Source organism: Astyanax mexicanus, chromosome 25 (assembly GCF_023375975.1).
Source record: "Astyanax mexicanus isolate ESR-SI-001 chromosome 25, AstMex3_surface, whole genome shotgun sequence".
Classification (NCBI taxonomy): domain Eukaryota; kingdom Metazoa; phylum Chordata; class Actinopteri; order Characiformes; family Acestrorhamphidae; genus Astyanax; species Astyanax mexicanus.
The window spans coordinates 20,865,613-20,883,123 of NC_064432.1; the positions used below are offsets into that span (position 1 = coordinate 20,865,613).

Consider the following 17,511-nt stretch of genomic DNA (forward strand, 5'->3'; position numbering starts at 1 on the left):
CACTTACATTTGGACACAACGAGATTATAATAATGCACTGTTCCAATGGGCCATAGTAGTCCAGAATTGGTTTTAGGAGCATTCTGTAGAGTTCCAAGAATTGGTAGGGCCTGCATGTTTAATCAATGTAAGCCAAATATTATTGAGAATTTGATGGACCTGAGAATTCGATGCCATGTTGGCTTGCCGCACTTTGCTGCGATATATGTTTTATACGATATTAACAGTATTCCTGCCACATGACTTTTGGCATGTCTATCACTTTTTAAACAAACTCACTGTGTTTTGTACTCCCACTAGACATGGTTTGGTTGAACCGTGCTCCCTCCCTACTCCCCCGCTGGCCTGCACTCACACTCCGTTTAAACAATCCGTGCCCAAGCACGCTTAAATCACTCACTGCTCAGTGTGCTTGCTGGTGTTGTGCCGACTTCAGCACCCCCGTCATAAAAAGCACCCTCTCTCTGGAGTGTGTCGTCTTGATAAAATGCTGCTTTAACTTACTTAGAATTGCGCTTTTCCTGACAGCGGTGCGGAATTCGGCACAACAACACCACGTCTTCACACGGGCCAGGGCGCAGTTCAGGTTCATAGATTTGATGCATATGTGTGTTTGATCTTACCATTCTATGGAGGGAAGCATGGTCATGAAGCTCCACTGGATCAGGTTCATCAGGTTCTGTGTGACCGTCTGAGAAGATGCTCAAAGAAGCTGCTTAATAGCTTATCTATAAGAATGTAGTGTGTGAAGTGTTGTACTTGTAAACCTTACATTCAAATTGAGAACAGAGCCATTTCTGTGGGTTAGTATGTTCTGGTGTTTCTCCTTCATAAAATTGTTATAGCAGATGTATTAATGTTTAGTGGATGTTTTAAATTTTAGCATATTCAACCACTGATTCAGCACCTCTCTGGAAGTTCAATAGACACACTCCCATCATTTTGAGTTGAGTTAAAATGTTATTTTTAAAGCTTGTGTGTATTGTATAATTCATTCTGTATGTTTATTATCACATAAATATCATATCTGTAATCTATATCTATGAATGCTCCACCGATTTTCTGTATGAATATTTTTATAGAGAATAAGGTACATAAGGTAGAAAGGGGTACTTAAAGTGAAAGAACAGTATTTTCAGAATTATTTTTGCTTAGTGCACAATATCAGAGTAATATTTCTGCTATTGGTTATATGCTATGTATCAGTGTGTCATCATCACTCAGTCGTACCGAGCAGTGCTGAATGTTGTTCAGCGTTCCAGATGCCTGGGCCGTGCTCTCGTGCGAACGGCATGATTTGCGATGTAGGAGTGTGTAACACTATCCACTTCTCGCAGAGAGTGGAGAAAAAGCTGACAGAGGAGCAGAAGTGTGTGTGTGTGTGTATGTGTGTATGAGTGTGTGTGTAGTGAGAGGCACCTCTGTGGAGTGTAAGACCATAAAGCGTGCGTCCCCGCAGTGCGGCCGGAGTTATTGATGGTGTTTAGGGTGAGTGGGGGGGGCGGGTTTAAGGTCAGCCGAGCGTCCAGGGCACCTCCGCTCCCCTGCTGCCCAGCGTCGACACTACGAGCTCGGGTTACCCCCCCTCCGCCCTCCCCCTGTTATTCTTCCACTTTGCACGGGCCGTAGCCTCCTGACCCGCTGAGAGCGGCTCCGTAACCCTGCGGCCTTTATTGGACCACGATGCCGCCCGCTCCTGCGTCAACATCGCCTTCATCACTCACACTGTAATGTCACATTAAAATCAAAAGTTTGGCACAAAATCAAATGACCTGTGCACAGTTTTGCCTTTTTACGCCTTTTTGGAGCTCCATTTTATACTTGAAAAGAGTTTAGAGGATTTAGGGGACCAGAATTTGAGGGTGAGACCTCATTAAACACTCTTGTCACTAAGTACAATCAAATTTTCCCAGCATTGATCCAGAATCTAGTAGAAAACCTTCACTGGACAGTGCACTAAAACAGTTAATCCAGCAAAAGCTGAGTGAACTGCCTTTAATACTAATGTTAGTTTAAGCCATATCTAAACTCCGTGGTCCTCCGGTAATTTTATTCCCTGTCCGGACTCAAATCCCTAAGTTTTGTCTCCTCACGTTTAATAAAATAGCTATTTGTCCACTGCCATGCACTGTAATTAAACTTTGAGCGCATTTCCTTAGAGATCCACGTAAAAACACAACAGCGAGTGGAAATAGAGGAGCTACTGAACGCAATATCATGTGACAGAGAAAGCCTAAAAACTCACTGCTCCTGTTTTTTAATTGCAGTCCGGATGCAAGAGTTTTATCACTGGGTAGAAGTGTAAAATATTTTTCACAGACGTTCCCCTGAGAAACTAATCCTGTCCGGATAGGGCTATAATCAAAACCAACAGAATTTAGGCTATTTTACCGAAAAAGTATTGGATGAAAAGTATTGACATTCATTACTCAAGTAGAAATCTAGATATTGGGGGTTAAAACACTTCTGTAGAAGTAAAAGTAACGTAAGGAAAAATGCCTTTATGGGGAAAAAAGCTTAGGCTGTGCCACATAGGCTTAATTTTAGAACCATTTTACCCACTTCTAGTTACTATCCATATCTCCTCCCTCCGCTTGCTTGTATTTTCAGATGCTTATCATTAGCAAATCAATTAGTGAAAGTTTCAGTGGGACGGGTTTTTAACCACTGTGGCAAATGTGATTTTCCGCCTCCTTAACTGTGTGTGTGTGTGTGTGTGTGTGTGTGTTTGGTTTACTTGTGGGACTTAGAAGCTATAACAGGCGTGTTATTAGAGTAAATCTGATTTTACAGAGTTAAGTAAGCGTCCACTCTGTAATAACACAGGACACTCTCAGCCAGGTTTTGGATGACATAGTGCAGATGATGTGATGTGATTTCTACATATGCTGAGTATATCTCTCTATCTCTCTCTCTCACTTTCTCTCTCTTTATTTCTGTCTATTTTTCTCCAGGCTGCTGAGTCATACAATGAAGGACCACCTGGTGCGCGTGGCGAATGAAGCTGAGTTCATCCTGAGTCGGCAGAGGGCTGAAGATATACACAAACATGCAGAGTTTGAGGTAGGAACGCACTCCTAAGTAAAAGACTCACAGTGCTGACAAAAATTCATTAAACTGATACTTAAAAAATGTACCAAGTTTGTCCCCTCTATCACGAGTGATGCCCCGACACCAGCCTCCTCTGATACATGTAAAGTCAGCCACCGTCTCTTTTCAAACTGCTGCTGATGTAGCATTGCCAAGTAGCATCACAGCGCACTCGGAAGAAAAGTGCAGCAACTCGGTTCTGATACATCAGCTCACAGACGCCATGTACAGAATAACATAATTCTACAAGTGATGAGGTGAGGGAGCGCCATCTACCGACTTAAAGAGCAAAGCCAATTGTGCTCTCTCTGGGCTCCAGCAGCCGATGGCAAGGTACATGAACAGGATTCAAACCAGCCATCTCCTGACCATAGTGGCAGCGCTTAGCCCACTTTTTGCATAAAATCAATGTTGTTACTGTTAAGTTAAGAAGGTAGATTACTTTTTAATTCTATTAAAATATGGATTAAATCTCATAACTAACTCTTACACAGCACTTATGTTCTTCGTTAAAGCTTTTAGCCAATAAAATTAACTGGTTTGTGTCAGTAACTGGCTAAATGAGAAGGAGGAGTACGCTTAATCTATTGTCAGCAAAGTGGGTTAGTCACTGACCTGAGGCAAGCTGTGAATGTATGTTTGTATATTTGTATGTATATTTATTTGTATAATTATAACATTGCTGCTCTGTAATGGCTAGCTTTGTTGCTAGGTTATGTGTGTATATGTTTTGGAGTAATACTTATAGAGCTTCAGACAAAGTGCCATTATCGTGCAATACTGGCAATCCTACTACAGCTCCAATCTCTCAGCCAATCGCCTTGTGGGGTTGAAACTGCCCGTGGTATAATTAAAACCTAATGTGCTCTGTAGCGTCCTGTAATATGAATATGATTGATTAGTTGATTACAGATTGAAGTAATAGATAGTTGCAGTCTTTGGGTAGTTGGTTGTTTTTGGAAACATTGAATCTATGTTACAGCTGAATTGCGTAACTTCCATCTGTCTGACCTGCTGTGGCTCCGAGCCGTGGAGTTTGAGTGAGTGCTGTTAAAATGTTGATAATATTCAGCAATGCTGTGTGTGTGTGTGTGTGTGTGTTAGAGATTGTGTGTAAAGTGTTGATTGTGAGAGTGCGTCTCAGTGGCTGTCCGTCAGCGCTGACGAGCTGCCGATTTGATGGGGAACAAATGTTTTCTTTTCAAACAAAACGTGTGTGAAGACTGAGGGTCAGCGCCGGAGCTGCGGTGAAAACTTTTGGCACTAAACTCACTCTCTCACACACATACACACTCTTTTTCTTTCTTTTCTTTTTTCTGTCTCCTTCTCTTTCCTCACAGCAAATATCTGATGCTGTCATTTGAGTTGAATAACCTGGAGTTAGGGTTTTTTTTCTGTTTATTCTACAACTTAGGCTACAACTTGAGTTCAGGGGTAGTTTAGGTGAGGTAGTGTTTCAGAGTTTATTTGCAGGATGTTGAGAAGCATAATTCAGCGCTTCTGCTGTTGATGCACCAATTTGCACATACTTTTTTTTGTAATGTCTACCTAACATTTATTAGTGCATTACATTATTTGCATAATAGGAGTGTCTTCTCAACCTTCACTCACCATCAGTGTGTAGTTGTTCCCACCAGGGCTACCTTCCCTTGGGTTTCAGTCATATTTTATATAATCTCTCTCTCTCTCTCTCTCTCTCTCTCTCTCTCTCTCTCTCTCTCTTTCTCTCTCTCATCTTTTTGGTCCCATTGGGAGAGTATTTTGCCACTGACAGGAATACAACACGTCCCGTTCCTCCATCTCTGTGGCAGTAAAAACAGACCGTGGTGGGTTTAAAGCCCCCAGTTCTTCCTCTCTTTTTCAGTAGTAGTAAAATGTTATGTTGTCAGGGAGGTGCAGGGCATGGTCTGATATGTGAAGCAGGAAAGGCACATTCCAAGAAGAACCAGCTATCAAGGTTTAGCTCCTTTTTTTGTAGCTGCTAATTGGCTTGCTTTATTATTATTTATCATGTGGCCTGGCATCCAAAGTCTAATGCAAACTATCAGTGAGAGATTGTTTTTGGATTTTGCGGTTGTGACCTTAACATGAATTTAATTAATTGATAGCATAGAAGGCATATCCAACAAAATGTGAAGTTTCCTTTACATGCAAAATATTTCAATTAACTCTATATGTAGTAGTCAACAGTGCACTTTAAGTAATGCAGATTATGATTTCCAAAAAGTGCAGATTATGATTCATAATGGCATGTTATGATTCAGAGTTAAGATATTGTTTTTACAAAATATATTTTTTCTGGAAACAAACCTTTTTTTGTCATCACAATATATATATATATATATTTTTGTAAGGCAGACTAAGGTACATTCTTCATCCTGTTTTGAGCTACAAAATACTGAAGATCTCCTTTAAGCAACCTTCCTCGTCCGCACCCTGCATAAGAAATCCTGGAGTGCTGTGCCTCGTCATTCCTGCTACCCCAGATTTCCAGGATCGTCTGTAATCTCCCCCAGGCTGCACTCTCGGGACAGCCGTGCTTTCCTTTCTCGCTCTAATTGGCCCCTCTGGTCTTATTCCAGTGTCTGCTGAAGCGTCGCTCGCGGCGCACAGCCCGACTTTGTGTGGATCTAAAGGAGACGACATAAAATCATAAAACTGCTGACTTTCAGTCTAACATACAGTATATGGATACAAATGGTTGAAGATGGTAGCCAATATAATGAAGATACATTGTGGTCACTATTGCACACCTATAGTATGAGTGCTTTGATCTGAACGGATGAACTTAGAGCGCCTTCCCTTTAAAAATCAGAAAATCACATTATTGTCATATCACAGTAACACAGTAACAAATCTATGGGTAAAAAAAAACGTAGCTGCTAGGTCCCCCACAGTAGCAGAAAAAAATATATATAAAAAATATAAAGGTAATTTAGACTTTTCCTACATTATTGCACAGTTGAAGGTGAATATACACATGTATGCGTTGCTAATTACATGCTAATGGGAGCAGTGTGACTAAGAGTAAGTAATTCTAAGTGCACTATAAGGCTCACAGTATTATAAGATGCACTATAAATGAACATCTATTTTCTGGTCTATTTTCATACATAAAGCGCACTGGATTATAAGGTGCATTTTAAGAGACACTATAAGAAAACTTCTAATTCAGCAGGTCTCTCCGCTGGGTGGTGTTGAGGGATGTAGCTAACTAAGTTAAGAAAAGCTAAGCTAAGTAAACAAAACTGTAATAAAAAAGACTTTGTTTGAAATCAAAAGAGCGCTGGATGTTTATCTACACAGATACGGTTTATTTGGGTGATTAACACACTTCCGTTTACTTACACAGTTAGCTTAGATTCCTGAATTTCTCTAGGACTAAGGCTGGAGCATTAGCATTCACAGCAAACCGCTAGCAGTTAGCAGCTAATGCCACCCTGAGAAATAGCAGTTAGTAGCTAATGCTAATGCTACTGCAGCCTCAGTGCTGGAAAACTAAACTCCTGTATAACACTATCCTTCAGTGGAGTCGGTTTACTGCTCTTTACAACCTGACTAGTAGAATTTATACATAAGGCGCCTCAGATTTAAATGCGCACTGATGATTTTTGGAAAAATTAAAGTTTATTTTAAATAAATTTTAAGTGCATCTTATAGTGAAATACATGGTAATTAAGAAGTCCATTAAAAGGCATGTGTGAGGATTTTAGCCTAGTGCTGATAGCTAGCTTATCTTTATAGCAGACAAACCAAGTCTCCCTGAAACTGCGGGAGTCTCCCGCATTTCGGCAGTGGCTCCCGGATGCCCGCGAGTCACATATAATCTCCCGGAATTCAGAACGAGTGCCCCAAACGCCCTCACAGGCATGTGCTTTTTTTCTCTAATTGCGTGTGGGAAGGAGAGAGGGAAAACAGAGAGGGTTCTGATTGGCCTGTTCTCTGCAAAGAGTCTGCGAGACAGCCAATCAGTTTTTAGTGTTTTTCCCCCCTCCCGGACGGGATTTGTTCAGAGAGTGAGAGAAAGCAGATCATGGCAGAGGCAATATTAATAATTATTGTAATATGATATGAAATGTTTTTGATTTTGTGCAATTTCTTGTGATATTGTTACTGTCAATTTTTGTCAAATAAAAAAAAAGCATAGGCAGGAAAGCAGAGGCAGGGGCTTCCAAAAAGAAAAAAGATAAAACTCATTTTATTTCAACTCTGAATACTCTAAATTAAAAAAAAAGAAAAGAAAAAAAAGTTGGTTTAATTTTTTTTTTTTTTTTTTTTTGCCCTGAAATCAACTTTTGCAACTTGGGATGTCTGTTATAGCTCACGACAATATCTAATGATGTGCTTCATTCAACATAAAAAAAGAACAAAAAAAGTGGTGTAAATTAGATTTTGCCCAAACCCTTATTGCAATTTGTTTGTATTTGTCCCCGGCCTTCTTTCCTCATCCACCTCCACAGGCTGCTATGATCAGATTTGTTCTAAATGCTCCATCCCATCTAATCCCCCTCTCAGCTGCAGCTGCTCCTGAGTGACCCCTGAAGATCACTGCGTCTCTGATAAGTGCCCAGCTGATATTGCTGTATTGATTTTGCTCTTTTCTGGATGGGTCACTCGTATCACATCCACTGGTTTCATTTTGCACTGCCACAATAAAACTAACAGGCCGGTGAAACATGCCCTGGAGGAGAAAGGGGGGGCTTTTTTCTTTAAGGCCCTCTTCCAAACACCCCCTGTCCTCCCAATGGCACTATTTTACAAAGCGGTGTTGATGGAATTTGATGATTTTAGATGCACCAGTGGTCTGGTGGGTCAGGTGTGTGGTCCCGGGAGCATGAGAACAGATATTTTGTTAAACTTTTTATTCTACCTATTTTTTGATAGCTTAGCTGTTACCCTTATGGCAATCCTGATCCTGTTCTGATCTGTATTCCGGCAGTTACCTCATGCTCTAGGAGTTCTTCCTTTTGAGTTTCAGGTCAACTCATTGATTGTTCCTCATGTCCTTAAGGAGTGCTTTTTTTTCTTTTCTTCTTTGTAGTCTTACGTTCTCTTTTGAGACTTTTTACATACTTTTTTTCTCTCTTTCAGTCTCTTTCACTTTCTCTTTCTCTCGGTCTCCTCCCACTCAATCTTACTCTCTCTCTTTCTCTCTCTCGCTCACACACACTTACACACGCGCAGTGTTTTTGGATTGAGTTATCTTCTGGAACCCTCAGAGACAGAAATGATAGTGGCCGTAGGGTCCTGATGGACACAGAGATACGGAGTGGAAATCCAATTATCTTTTACTGTTTTTTTCTAATAGGATCTCTAATACAGAAAAGATCCCTTCGATCGCGCTCTGAGAGAGCAGGAAAAAAAAACGTGAGAGAGACACACATTTATCGAGAGAGAGAGATGGAGGGAGAGATTGTGACCCTTGCTCTTTTTATGAGGGTGTTTCTTCATTAGGAGTGAGATGTGGAGGCTTCAGGGCTGCAGGGGCAGATGAACAGATCCTGATAGAAAAGAAAAGAGAAAGAATGAGGTCACCCCACCCTAGCCATTATCTGTCTCCCTGCTTCTCTCTCTCTTTATTCAGCTTGTGCTGGCTCTCTCTCACTGTGTGCTCTTTCTCTCCTTCAGGTAGCTTTTCCTTGATCTTGAACTGATTGTGTTAATTGAGTTGAGGTGTGTAGGGATCAGCAGTAACTGGTGTTATTAGGTATTATCCAGTCTTCTAATATAATGTACAATGAGTAATATCATTTGTCAGTGCCTCGTCAGTCAGACTGGGTAGCATTAATGATATAGACTACTTAAAAATGATGAGTTTGATTAATTTTATGAAATTGAAAACCTCTGGAATATAATTAAGAGGAAGATGGATGACCACAAGCCATTAAACCAAGCTGAACTGCTTGAATTTTTGCACCAGGAGTGGCAAAACATTATCCAAAATCAGTGTGTAAGACTGGTGGAGGAGAACATGCCAAGATGCATGAAAACTGTGATTAAAAACCAGGGTTATTCCACCAAATATTGATTTCTGAACTTTTAAAACTTTATGAATTTGAACGTGTTTTCTTTGCATTATTTAAGATCTGAAAGCTCTGCATCTTTTTTTTGTTTGTTATTTCAGCCATTTCTCATTTTCTGCAAATTAATGCTGTAAATGACAATATTTTTATTTGGAATTTGGGAGAAATGTTGTCTGTAGTTTATAGAATAAAACAACAATGTTCATTTTACTCAAACATGAACCTAGAAATAGCAAAATCAGAGAAACTGATTCAGAAACTGAAATGGTTTCTCATTTTTTTTTTCAGAGCTGTATATGTTAATAATATATATACTTAAAGTCTTGAACTTGAATGTAGTTAATAATGTTGGGTGAGCAGGTAGCAGTATCTAAGGGGTAATCAGCTTGTAAGCAATCATGCAATGGGAAAAAGAAAAGGAAAATGTGAATCAGACTAATGCTAACAACTCTAACTAAAGGAAGACAGCCAGAAGGTAATTTTTTTTATACAAGCTATGATATTTGCCAAAGGAGATGTTAATAATTGCAGAAGTGCGCTTATTTTATTTTATAGTCTTTTACTCAGGCCATTTTTTATTACATGCTCTCAGGCTTTGTACTCACTTTAAACAAACACCTGAAAACCTATCTGTAATCTCTCTGTCTCTTTCTCTCTCTTTCTCCCTCTCTCTCCCTCTCTCTGTCTCTCTCTCTCTCTCTCTCTCTCTCTGTCTCTTTCTCTCTCTTTCTCCCTCTCTCTGTCTTTCTCTCTCTTTCTCCCTCTCTCTCTCTCTCTCTCTCTCTCTCTCTCTCTCTCTCTCTCTCTCTCTTTGTAATTGACTCCCAGGTGATTCCTCTGCACGAAGGTTATATCAGTGTTTCTCTCTGAAGTGAATATAATATGAAGAGTATTTCTTTCTCTCTTTATCTTTCTCTGCTCACCCTATAGCTATTGCCGATCTCACAGGTTAGAAAAACACAGATAAAGCATAATATCATGACCTCCTTCTTGTTTCTATACCCATTATCCATATAGGAGCACATTGTAGATTAATTAGTAGTGTGTTATGGTGTGTTAGTGTGAGTTGTACTGGTATGAGTGGATCAGACACAGCAGTGCTGCTGGAGTTTTTAAACACCTCAGAGTCATTGCTGGACTCTGAATAGTCTACCAACAGCATCCTGTGACCAGCGTCCTGTGAGAAACTGTGAATGCGTGGTGTGCTGGGGAATTGAACAATGCTTTGAGCATCAGCACATGTTAAGAATAACGGTTTAACATTTTTAAAGGGCTTTGTGACGCGTCGCAACCTTTGAGAGCATGCGAGCACCTGCCGCATGATTTTATCACTGGTAATAAAGTATCAGTTTGGTATAAATAGTGTTTATGTGACCTGTGTTGCGTTTGCCGCCTTTAATCTGCTGTTAGCAGCACTAAAAACCATTAACCTGCATTTCTTTTCTCTCTTGCTCTCTCGCTTTCTCTCCGGCTTGAGGACAAGTCCATTTTTCACCCTGCTGCGCATCTCCTTCATTTGACTATTTTTCACCCCAAAAGCGGTTAATTCCTGATTCTCCTCTTGTGGCTTGACCTTGAAGTGGAGGAGGAGGAGGAGGAGAAGATGAAGAGACTGCCATCGCTGCATTGTGACCAGTCCATTAAAATCACACAATGAAAGAGAGAGAGAGGGAGGAAAAATGAGGAGGAGAAAAGAAGGGATGCGATGCGGCGAGAGAGAGATAGTTTAATGATAAGTTGTTTCGCCCACGTTAACCTTGATGGCCACTGTGACTGCCAAGGGCAGATGGCAGTAACACCCTCTTCTCTCACTCTGGCTGTTTGTCTCTCTCTCTCTCTCTCTCTCTCTCTCTCTCTCTCATTTCGTCTTTTTTATTTTTTATTTCTTTGTCTTTTATTTGCTTCTTGCTCTGTCTTGCTTTAATTCTCATCTCTTTTGATCTCTATTGTCTCTAACCTGGCTCTCTCTTCCTCTCGCTCTCTATTTCTCTTTCTGCACTCCTTCATACTGCACTCGTTTTTTTTTTTCCTGCCTCCATCGTCTGGGGAGCAGGATGTTGAGGGAAATCAATACTGCGTTTCTCCGGATGACAGGAGCATCGTTCCAGAATTGAAGCGGCTGTCAGACGGTGTCATTCGGTGACTTTTGTTCGCCATTGTACTTTTAAGGCGTCATTTTTCTTCCCCCGTCACTCTTCCCTCTCTCTTCCTCTCTCGCTCTCTTTTGTCTGAATTCCCTCGGTTGCGCTTGTGATGTTTTGCATCCGGCAGGAACACCACAGGTCGAGAGATCAAGTGCAGCGGGAATCACTTCATTTTCTCTTTATTCATCTCAGCATTTCATTTTTTCCTCTCTGCTAAGAATTCCCCATTCTAACAGGTGTTTAAATCAAAAAGTATGGGGACACCTGGCTTTCCGACGTACTTTGTGTTTAATTCTCCGTCGCTGTCGTCAATTTTTATCAGGTTTATTTCAGGGAGGACAGCATTGTTATGGAAACGTTAGCACAGCGGCTATGGACCTTGTCCCACATTGCTACAAGGCTCATTTCACATTGCTACTGTGGCCAAAACAAGACTCCATGAATTTCCAGGTTTGCTAGCTTTGGTGTGATATGATACTCACTGTACTGGGCTGAGTGATGTACTCTGGAAATGGGCCAGGACTGATGCATAGCCAGTTGATATTTTCTTTTTTGTCCAAACACGTATAAACTACGGACAACATTTCTACCAATTCCAAATAAAAATATTGTCATTTAGAGCATTTATTTACAGAAAATTAGAAATTTCTGAAATAACGAAAAAGATGCAGAGATTTCATATCTTAAATAATGCAAAGAAAACAAGTTCATATTCATAAAGTTTTAAAGATTCAGAACTCAATATTTAGTGTAATAAACCTGGTTTTTAATCACAGTTTTCATGCATCTTGGCATCATGTTCTCCTCCACCAGTTTTGCACACTGCTTTTGGATAACTTTATTAATTTGAAATTATAAAAATGTAAAATATATTTATCATGTTATATGGCAGTTATATGTTGCAAGTCTGATCTGTGTGTGAGTAAAGTGGATGTGTGTGAGGCACTGAAAGTGTTTATCTGTGTGTGAAATGTGCTTTGGAGGTGGAATCAGGTCTCCACCCTGTCCGATTCTGCCATGGTTAATGCACTGCATGGGCAGATGAGGATAATTACTCTGTCTTATGCCATAACAGTCCGCTCTGTGCTCTGTCACAGCTAGCACAGCGTTTAGCCATCGTTAGCCTTGATCACACACAGTTAGTCTTACTGAAGGATACAGCCTTCAGGATTTCTCTCTGAACACTAACCATGCGTTTCAGTCTGCGTTTGCCTCCTTGTTGCAGAAGAAATTCTGCTCTTTGACCTTTAACCCTGGTGGCTGACGAGTGGAGCTTGGGTGCCAGCTAAGATTGTAAAAAGTTTGAACCTATTAGACCAAATTCCATAATGTTGTTTCTGCATTAGAACATTTGTTTTAACGGTGGCTTTAGACTAATATCTCCTAATGAATTGTATAAGAATGTTTGTTTTTTGTGGTGTTAATGGAGCAAATTCTAGTGTTTATTGATTGTGTTTGTGTTTTTTTCTCTTTTTTCAGTGTGTCTCATTTTCCTATCTCATATTTTTTTGTATAGAAGCATTTGATTAGATTTTTATAGACTGATATATACTATTATAGTTCATAGTAATATCTGTTTTATAGTAGTATTCTTTGTGGACTAATATTTTATATTATTGTATAGGAGTGTTTATTTTGGTTGCCCGCAGACTAATCTACTTGTCTAGTGTATCGTAACATTTATTTACATTGTTTATGAACAATTATATGTTTGATTTGTTTTACTGTGATGACCAGTGTGTTTTACAGCAGTGTTTATTAGCTTAATTAAGAGTGGATATGTCCTATTCTGTCATTATAGTCATTATAGGGGGTTATTATAAGGTATTTTAAATACCATATAATCTATTATACCACTGTTAGTTCTGACCCTGCAATATGATTCATTGGTTGAGAGGCGTTCTGTGAGTGCCATTATTAGCTAGTAATGCACTATAACCGGAGCTCTCCATGTATTACTCCGCCACATACAGGTAACCTAGCAACGATACAAGCCAAACAGTGTAGCTACAAACAGAGCAGCAATGGAACTGTTTAAACTCGCCAAGTTTTTATAACCAAACAGATCGTATTTTCTCATCCTCTTTAACTGAAACTCTTTCAATAACCAGCGATAATGGAACTGTGGTATAATCACAATGATACACTTGAGGTTTGTGCTATAACATGTAATAGTTATTGCACTCCCTCTTGTGTATTATTGCTTAGTTGTAAGTAGTAACTTGTGTAATTATTTGTCTTGTGTCTAATTTTTCATTTAAATGATGTCTGATTTGTTGAAGCTGTGTTTTTCACAGTAAGGAATGTCTTGTGTTCTATCAGGAAGTTGATGAAAACACTCTTGCACAGCTCTGAATAATCGTTCGAGGATTTGGTGCCGTCATCACAAGCTGATAAAGTGCCTGTTTATGGCGACGTGTTTGAACTTGTGACAGCTAATTAATAACGCGTTAATCAGCCGCTGGAAAGAATAAAGGGCGAATAGAGCAGGTTGTTTTCTCTCTCTCTCAGAGCAGAAACCTGATGTGATACAGACAGAACCTTTTGGCATTATATCAAAGCTTTCAGCAGAGCTCCATACCAGGGCAGTGATCATGATACAAACATTGTATTAAAGTTCAATTAGTTACAATTAGAGTTATTAACATTGGTGTTTAAGTCACAATGTTTAGAGTGTGTGTAAAAGATCATTTCCCATATCTGACAGCAGTGCTGCTCACATTGTGCTTATGGTATGGAGCAGAAGGCTAAGACAAGAAAAAAAAATCATATTATTAAAAACCAAATTAATCCACTGGATTAAATTTAAACTAATAAAATATAGTGCAATTGCTCTGTGTGAGGTGAGTTTTTTGTTAATTAAGAATTTCCAATTTCGCTATGGAAGAAGGCCAGGCTTTCTAATCAACTCTCTCTTTTAGGAATTAATCAGGTAAAAGGCAGGTAGAGTTGAGCCCAGAACTAAAGACCAGCCAGACCTGTGTTCTTTTAACTGTATTCTACTAACCAACATATACAGTAACTTATTCAGAACTGACCAACAGCTAATTCTGACTACTGACTTAATGATAATATAAACTGTATTTTTCATACTATATTAGGTGCACTTAAAATCCTTTAATTTTCTCAAAAATCGTGGGATATATTCTTTTAAATGTTAAATTTAATCAAATAATGTCTAAACTGTATAAAAAATACCACAATTCTGTTGGATCACGTGCTGAATTTGTTCACTTATATATTTCATATATTTATTTAAATGTTTATGTGCAGATATTTGTGCAATGGCAACTGTTCCATTTAAACCTGCGCATCTTTGTGCATCACATTTTCCTTTTTTTCTCCATTTTCCTTCATTTCATTCCCTCTAGCTGGTGTTTCCCATCTCCAACGTTCAATCTTTTTACCCGGACTTGACCTTCTGTGTAGACCGGAGACAAATTACACTCTCTCCCTCGCTCTCTTTCACTCGCCCTTTCATCTATATTCTTTCCGCCGTGGCAGACAGTCAGATAGGTTAACGTTTATGCATTCAGACGGAATCCTTTTGGTGATTTTGGCTTTGCTTTAAGGTCAGCGTGCAGTTAAGCGCCGCAGAATGAGACGTAGATTGATAATTAGGAAAAGGCTAGCTGCGGCTAATGCGATTCATCTCTATGGATTTTCTGTCATAAGTGAGGAGTGGAGGGCTAAATTGGAGAGGAGGGCCCATTAGGAGGCATTTTGCTGTGTTTACTGCAGGCTCTGCCAGGCCTTTCTGTAAAGCGGCAGGTTCAGACCGCTCTGTCTGTTGCCCGGTCCGAGCCTAATTGAATTGGGATCCATAACCCGCAGTAGACGGAGCTGGGGGAATTACATTAAGAAAGCTGCGCTGTGCTGCTGTAACCTTTCGGCTTGATTGCCGTTTGCTAGACGTTGCATCACGGGCCGTAAGAATAAAAGAGGAGTATAAAAGATGGTGTTGCGGTGCTTTGTGTGCTTTCTCTTGTCTTTCTGCTTTGGTAGAATTGAACCGAATTGAAAAGCTCTGTGTTTTCATCATATGCTCAGGGCAGGCTGAAAGCATGGACATGTATCCCTAACATTTTTGTGGGATTAAATTCCCAATTTTGGCTTAATCTTGAGGTTGAGTTAACCTCATATCGACTTAATATAGAGATTTACTATCCAACAATTACTAAGAATTGTGCTTTAGCTTAATTTTACAGTATTGTCTCTCATTTATTCAGTTGTGGAATAAACTATATAGTACCTGCTCTGAATTATTTAGCAGGTTTTTTTTATTATATTACAATTTTTTCAGTATTAACTATTGATACTTACTTAGTTACTTAGTACTGAACTATTGATACTATGTATTGTTCAGTATTTAGTATCTACTCTACTCTGAATAATTCTGTAACTCATAAAAATTATTTTTTTAATATTGACTAAAATCATTCTGTAATGTTGTTTAGGATATACTGTAAAGCTTTAATAATTGCTTTAAATTATTTAATATATACTATTCAGTTTCCACTGTGGGATATTCAGCATATTGACAATAAATTATTTCATACCTGCTATTTTTATTCTGCATTTGCTCCCAGCTGATAACTATTTAGTAACTATGAATTGTTCACTTAATTTATTAGCAACTATTAATTATACAGTATGTATTCTGGAATATTCAGTATCTACCCGTTAATTATATTCAGTATTGACAATGACTTTTTCAGTACCAGCTATGATTCATTGTCTACTGTGGATACTATCTACTTGTATCATCTATCTCCTATGACCTACTCAGTTTCGACTGTAAATCATTCAGTATCTACTGCACTAAATTATTCTGCACACGTTCTAAATTATTCTGTATTCAGTGAGGAGCTAAATAACTTTTATATGTGCTTGAGTTTTAAGAGGTTAAAACACAGTAGATCGATAATCTTTGATACTTTTTAACATGTAGAAGTGTCCTGTTTGTTTTCTTTTTGAAAATGTTAAGAGATAATACTGTTTATAAAGTTTTTATTTTATCCGAAAGATTGTTGCAGTGTGAGTTGTTTTGGTACACATCACATCTGGGTTCAAAGGCCTTCTGATAACAAATTCTGACAGAGAAAAATGTGCCGCTTGCATTCTGGGTACTTTCTACATTTTTTAGCGTAGCCCAAAGGCATTAGCAAATACGTGTCCAGTGTTATTAATCACCTTGACAACGGCTTGGAAATGACCCAGAGTTCCATTTGTTTCCTGTGTGTATAGAGTTACACACACCCATACACACACACACACACACACAGGCATTGGCGGTATGGTTGGCTGTTTTTCTGAATTTCTGATGAATAAAAAATTTTGTTCCTTGAAACTGTGAGAAACATTTGCTTATCAGTGTGTGGTACTTATAAACTGATAACGAATGCCTTAATGAATGTGTTTATACATTGTTAAATATTTAATATTAATGTGAAATGAAATAATTAAATATCCTAAATTAGTTTAAGCTCCTCTAGTGAAGCCATGTGATCATAGAGTTAGGTATTTTGGGACCTCCCTCTGCCTTACTCTACCTCCAGCCTGGATATGTCACCTGATCACAGTTTGCAGCATGAAGAGCTCATTCTGTTGCTGCACATGGGTAATGTAGTCTGAGTTATCTGTTCATTACAATGTGCTTATTGTAAAAACTCATAACTTATTTCACAATAACCATAGAAAAATATCCTTACAGCCCGAGAATAAATATAGAATTAAAAACAACATTTAGCATTGATTATTAATGTTAATACTAAAGTGCAAATTGTGATTTCAGATGGTCTTTACACCGAACATGAGGTCAGCAGTTAAACCATATGCACTTATCAAAGGCGTGAATGTCACAGACATGGCAGTATTAGACTTTCAGGGATTATGAAGAAACACAGTTACTGGTTCCATTTTAGGTAATTTCATGTCAGCGGGGACTACCAAGAGGCTGCCATCCAAAAACAGCTGTACATGTTAACAAACAAAAAGCCCTCACGAGGAAAGTTCTCTAGTCAGATGAGGCAAAAATATACTGTGGAGTGAAGTTGGGCCATTTAGTCAGAAGAACACGGACCAGCTGTTAAGCATGGTGGTGGCAGCATTATGCTCTGAGGCTGTTACGATATGTACAATATATGGACATTGCATGCATACCCTGAAATATCGTGCCATATCTTCCACCCCTAATCATCACATCAGGGTACTAATCTTTAGCTGATTTTAGCAACAGAAAAATTACACTGTTC

At 39.1% G+C, this 17,511-nt stretch overlaps 1 protein-coding gene across 4 annotated transcripts in view; it reads left to right on the forward strand.

The window, feature by feature from the left end:
• Positions 1 to 17,511, forward strand: part of lrba (LPS responsive beige-like anchor protein) — a 273,015-nt gene that overhangs the window by 110,387 nt on the left and 145,117 nt on the right. For all 4 annotated transcript variants that reach the window (XM_049472639.1, XM_049472641.1, XM_049472642.1 and 1 more), the window contains exon 36: positions 2,955 to 3,063. In XM_049472639.1, coding sequence (XP_049328596.1) covers positions 2,955 to 3,063 — 109 coding nt within the window. The remainder of the gene's footprint in view (positions 1 to 2,954; positions 3,064 to 17,511) is intronic.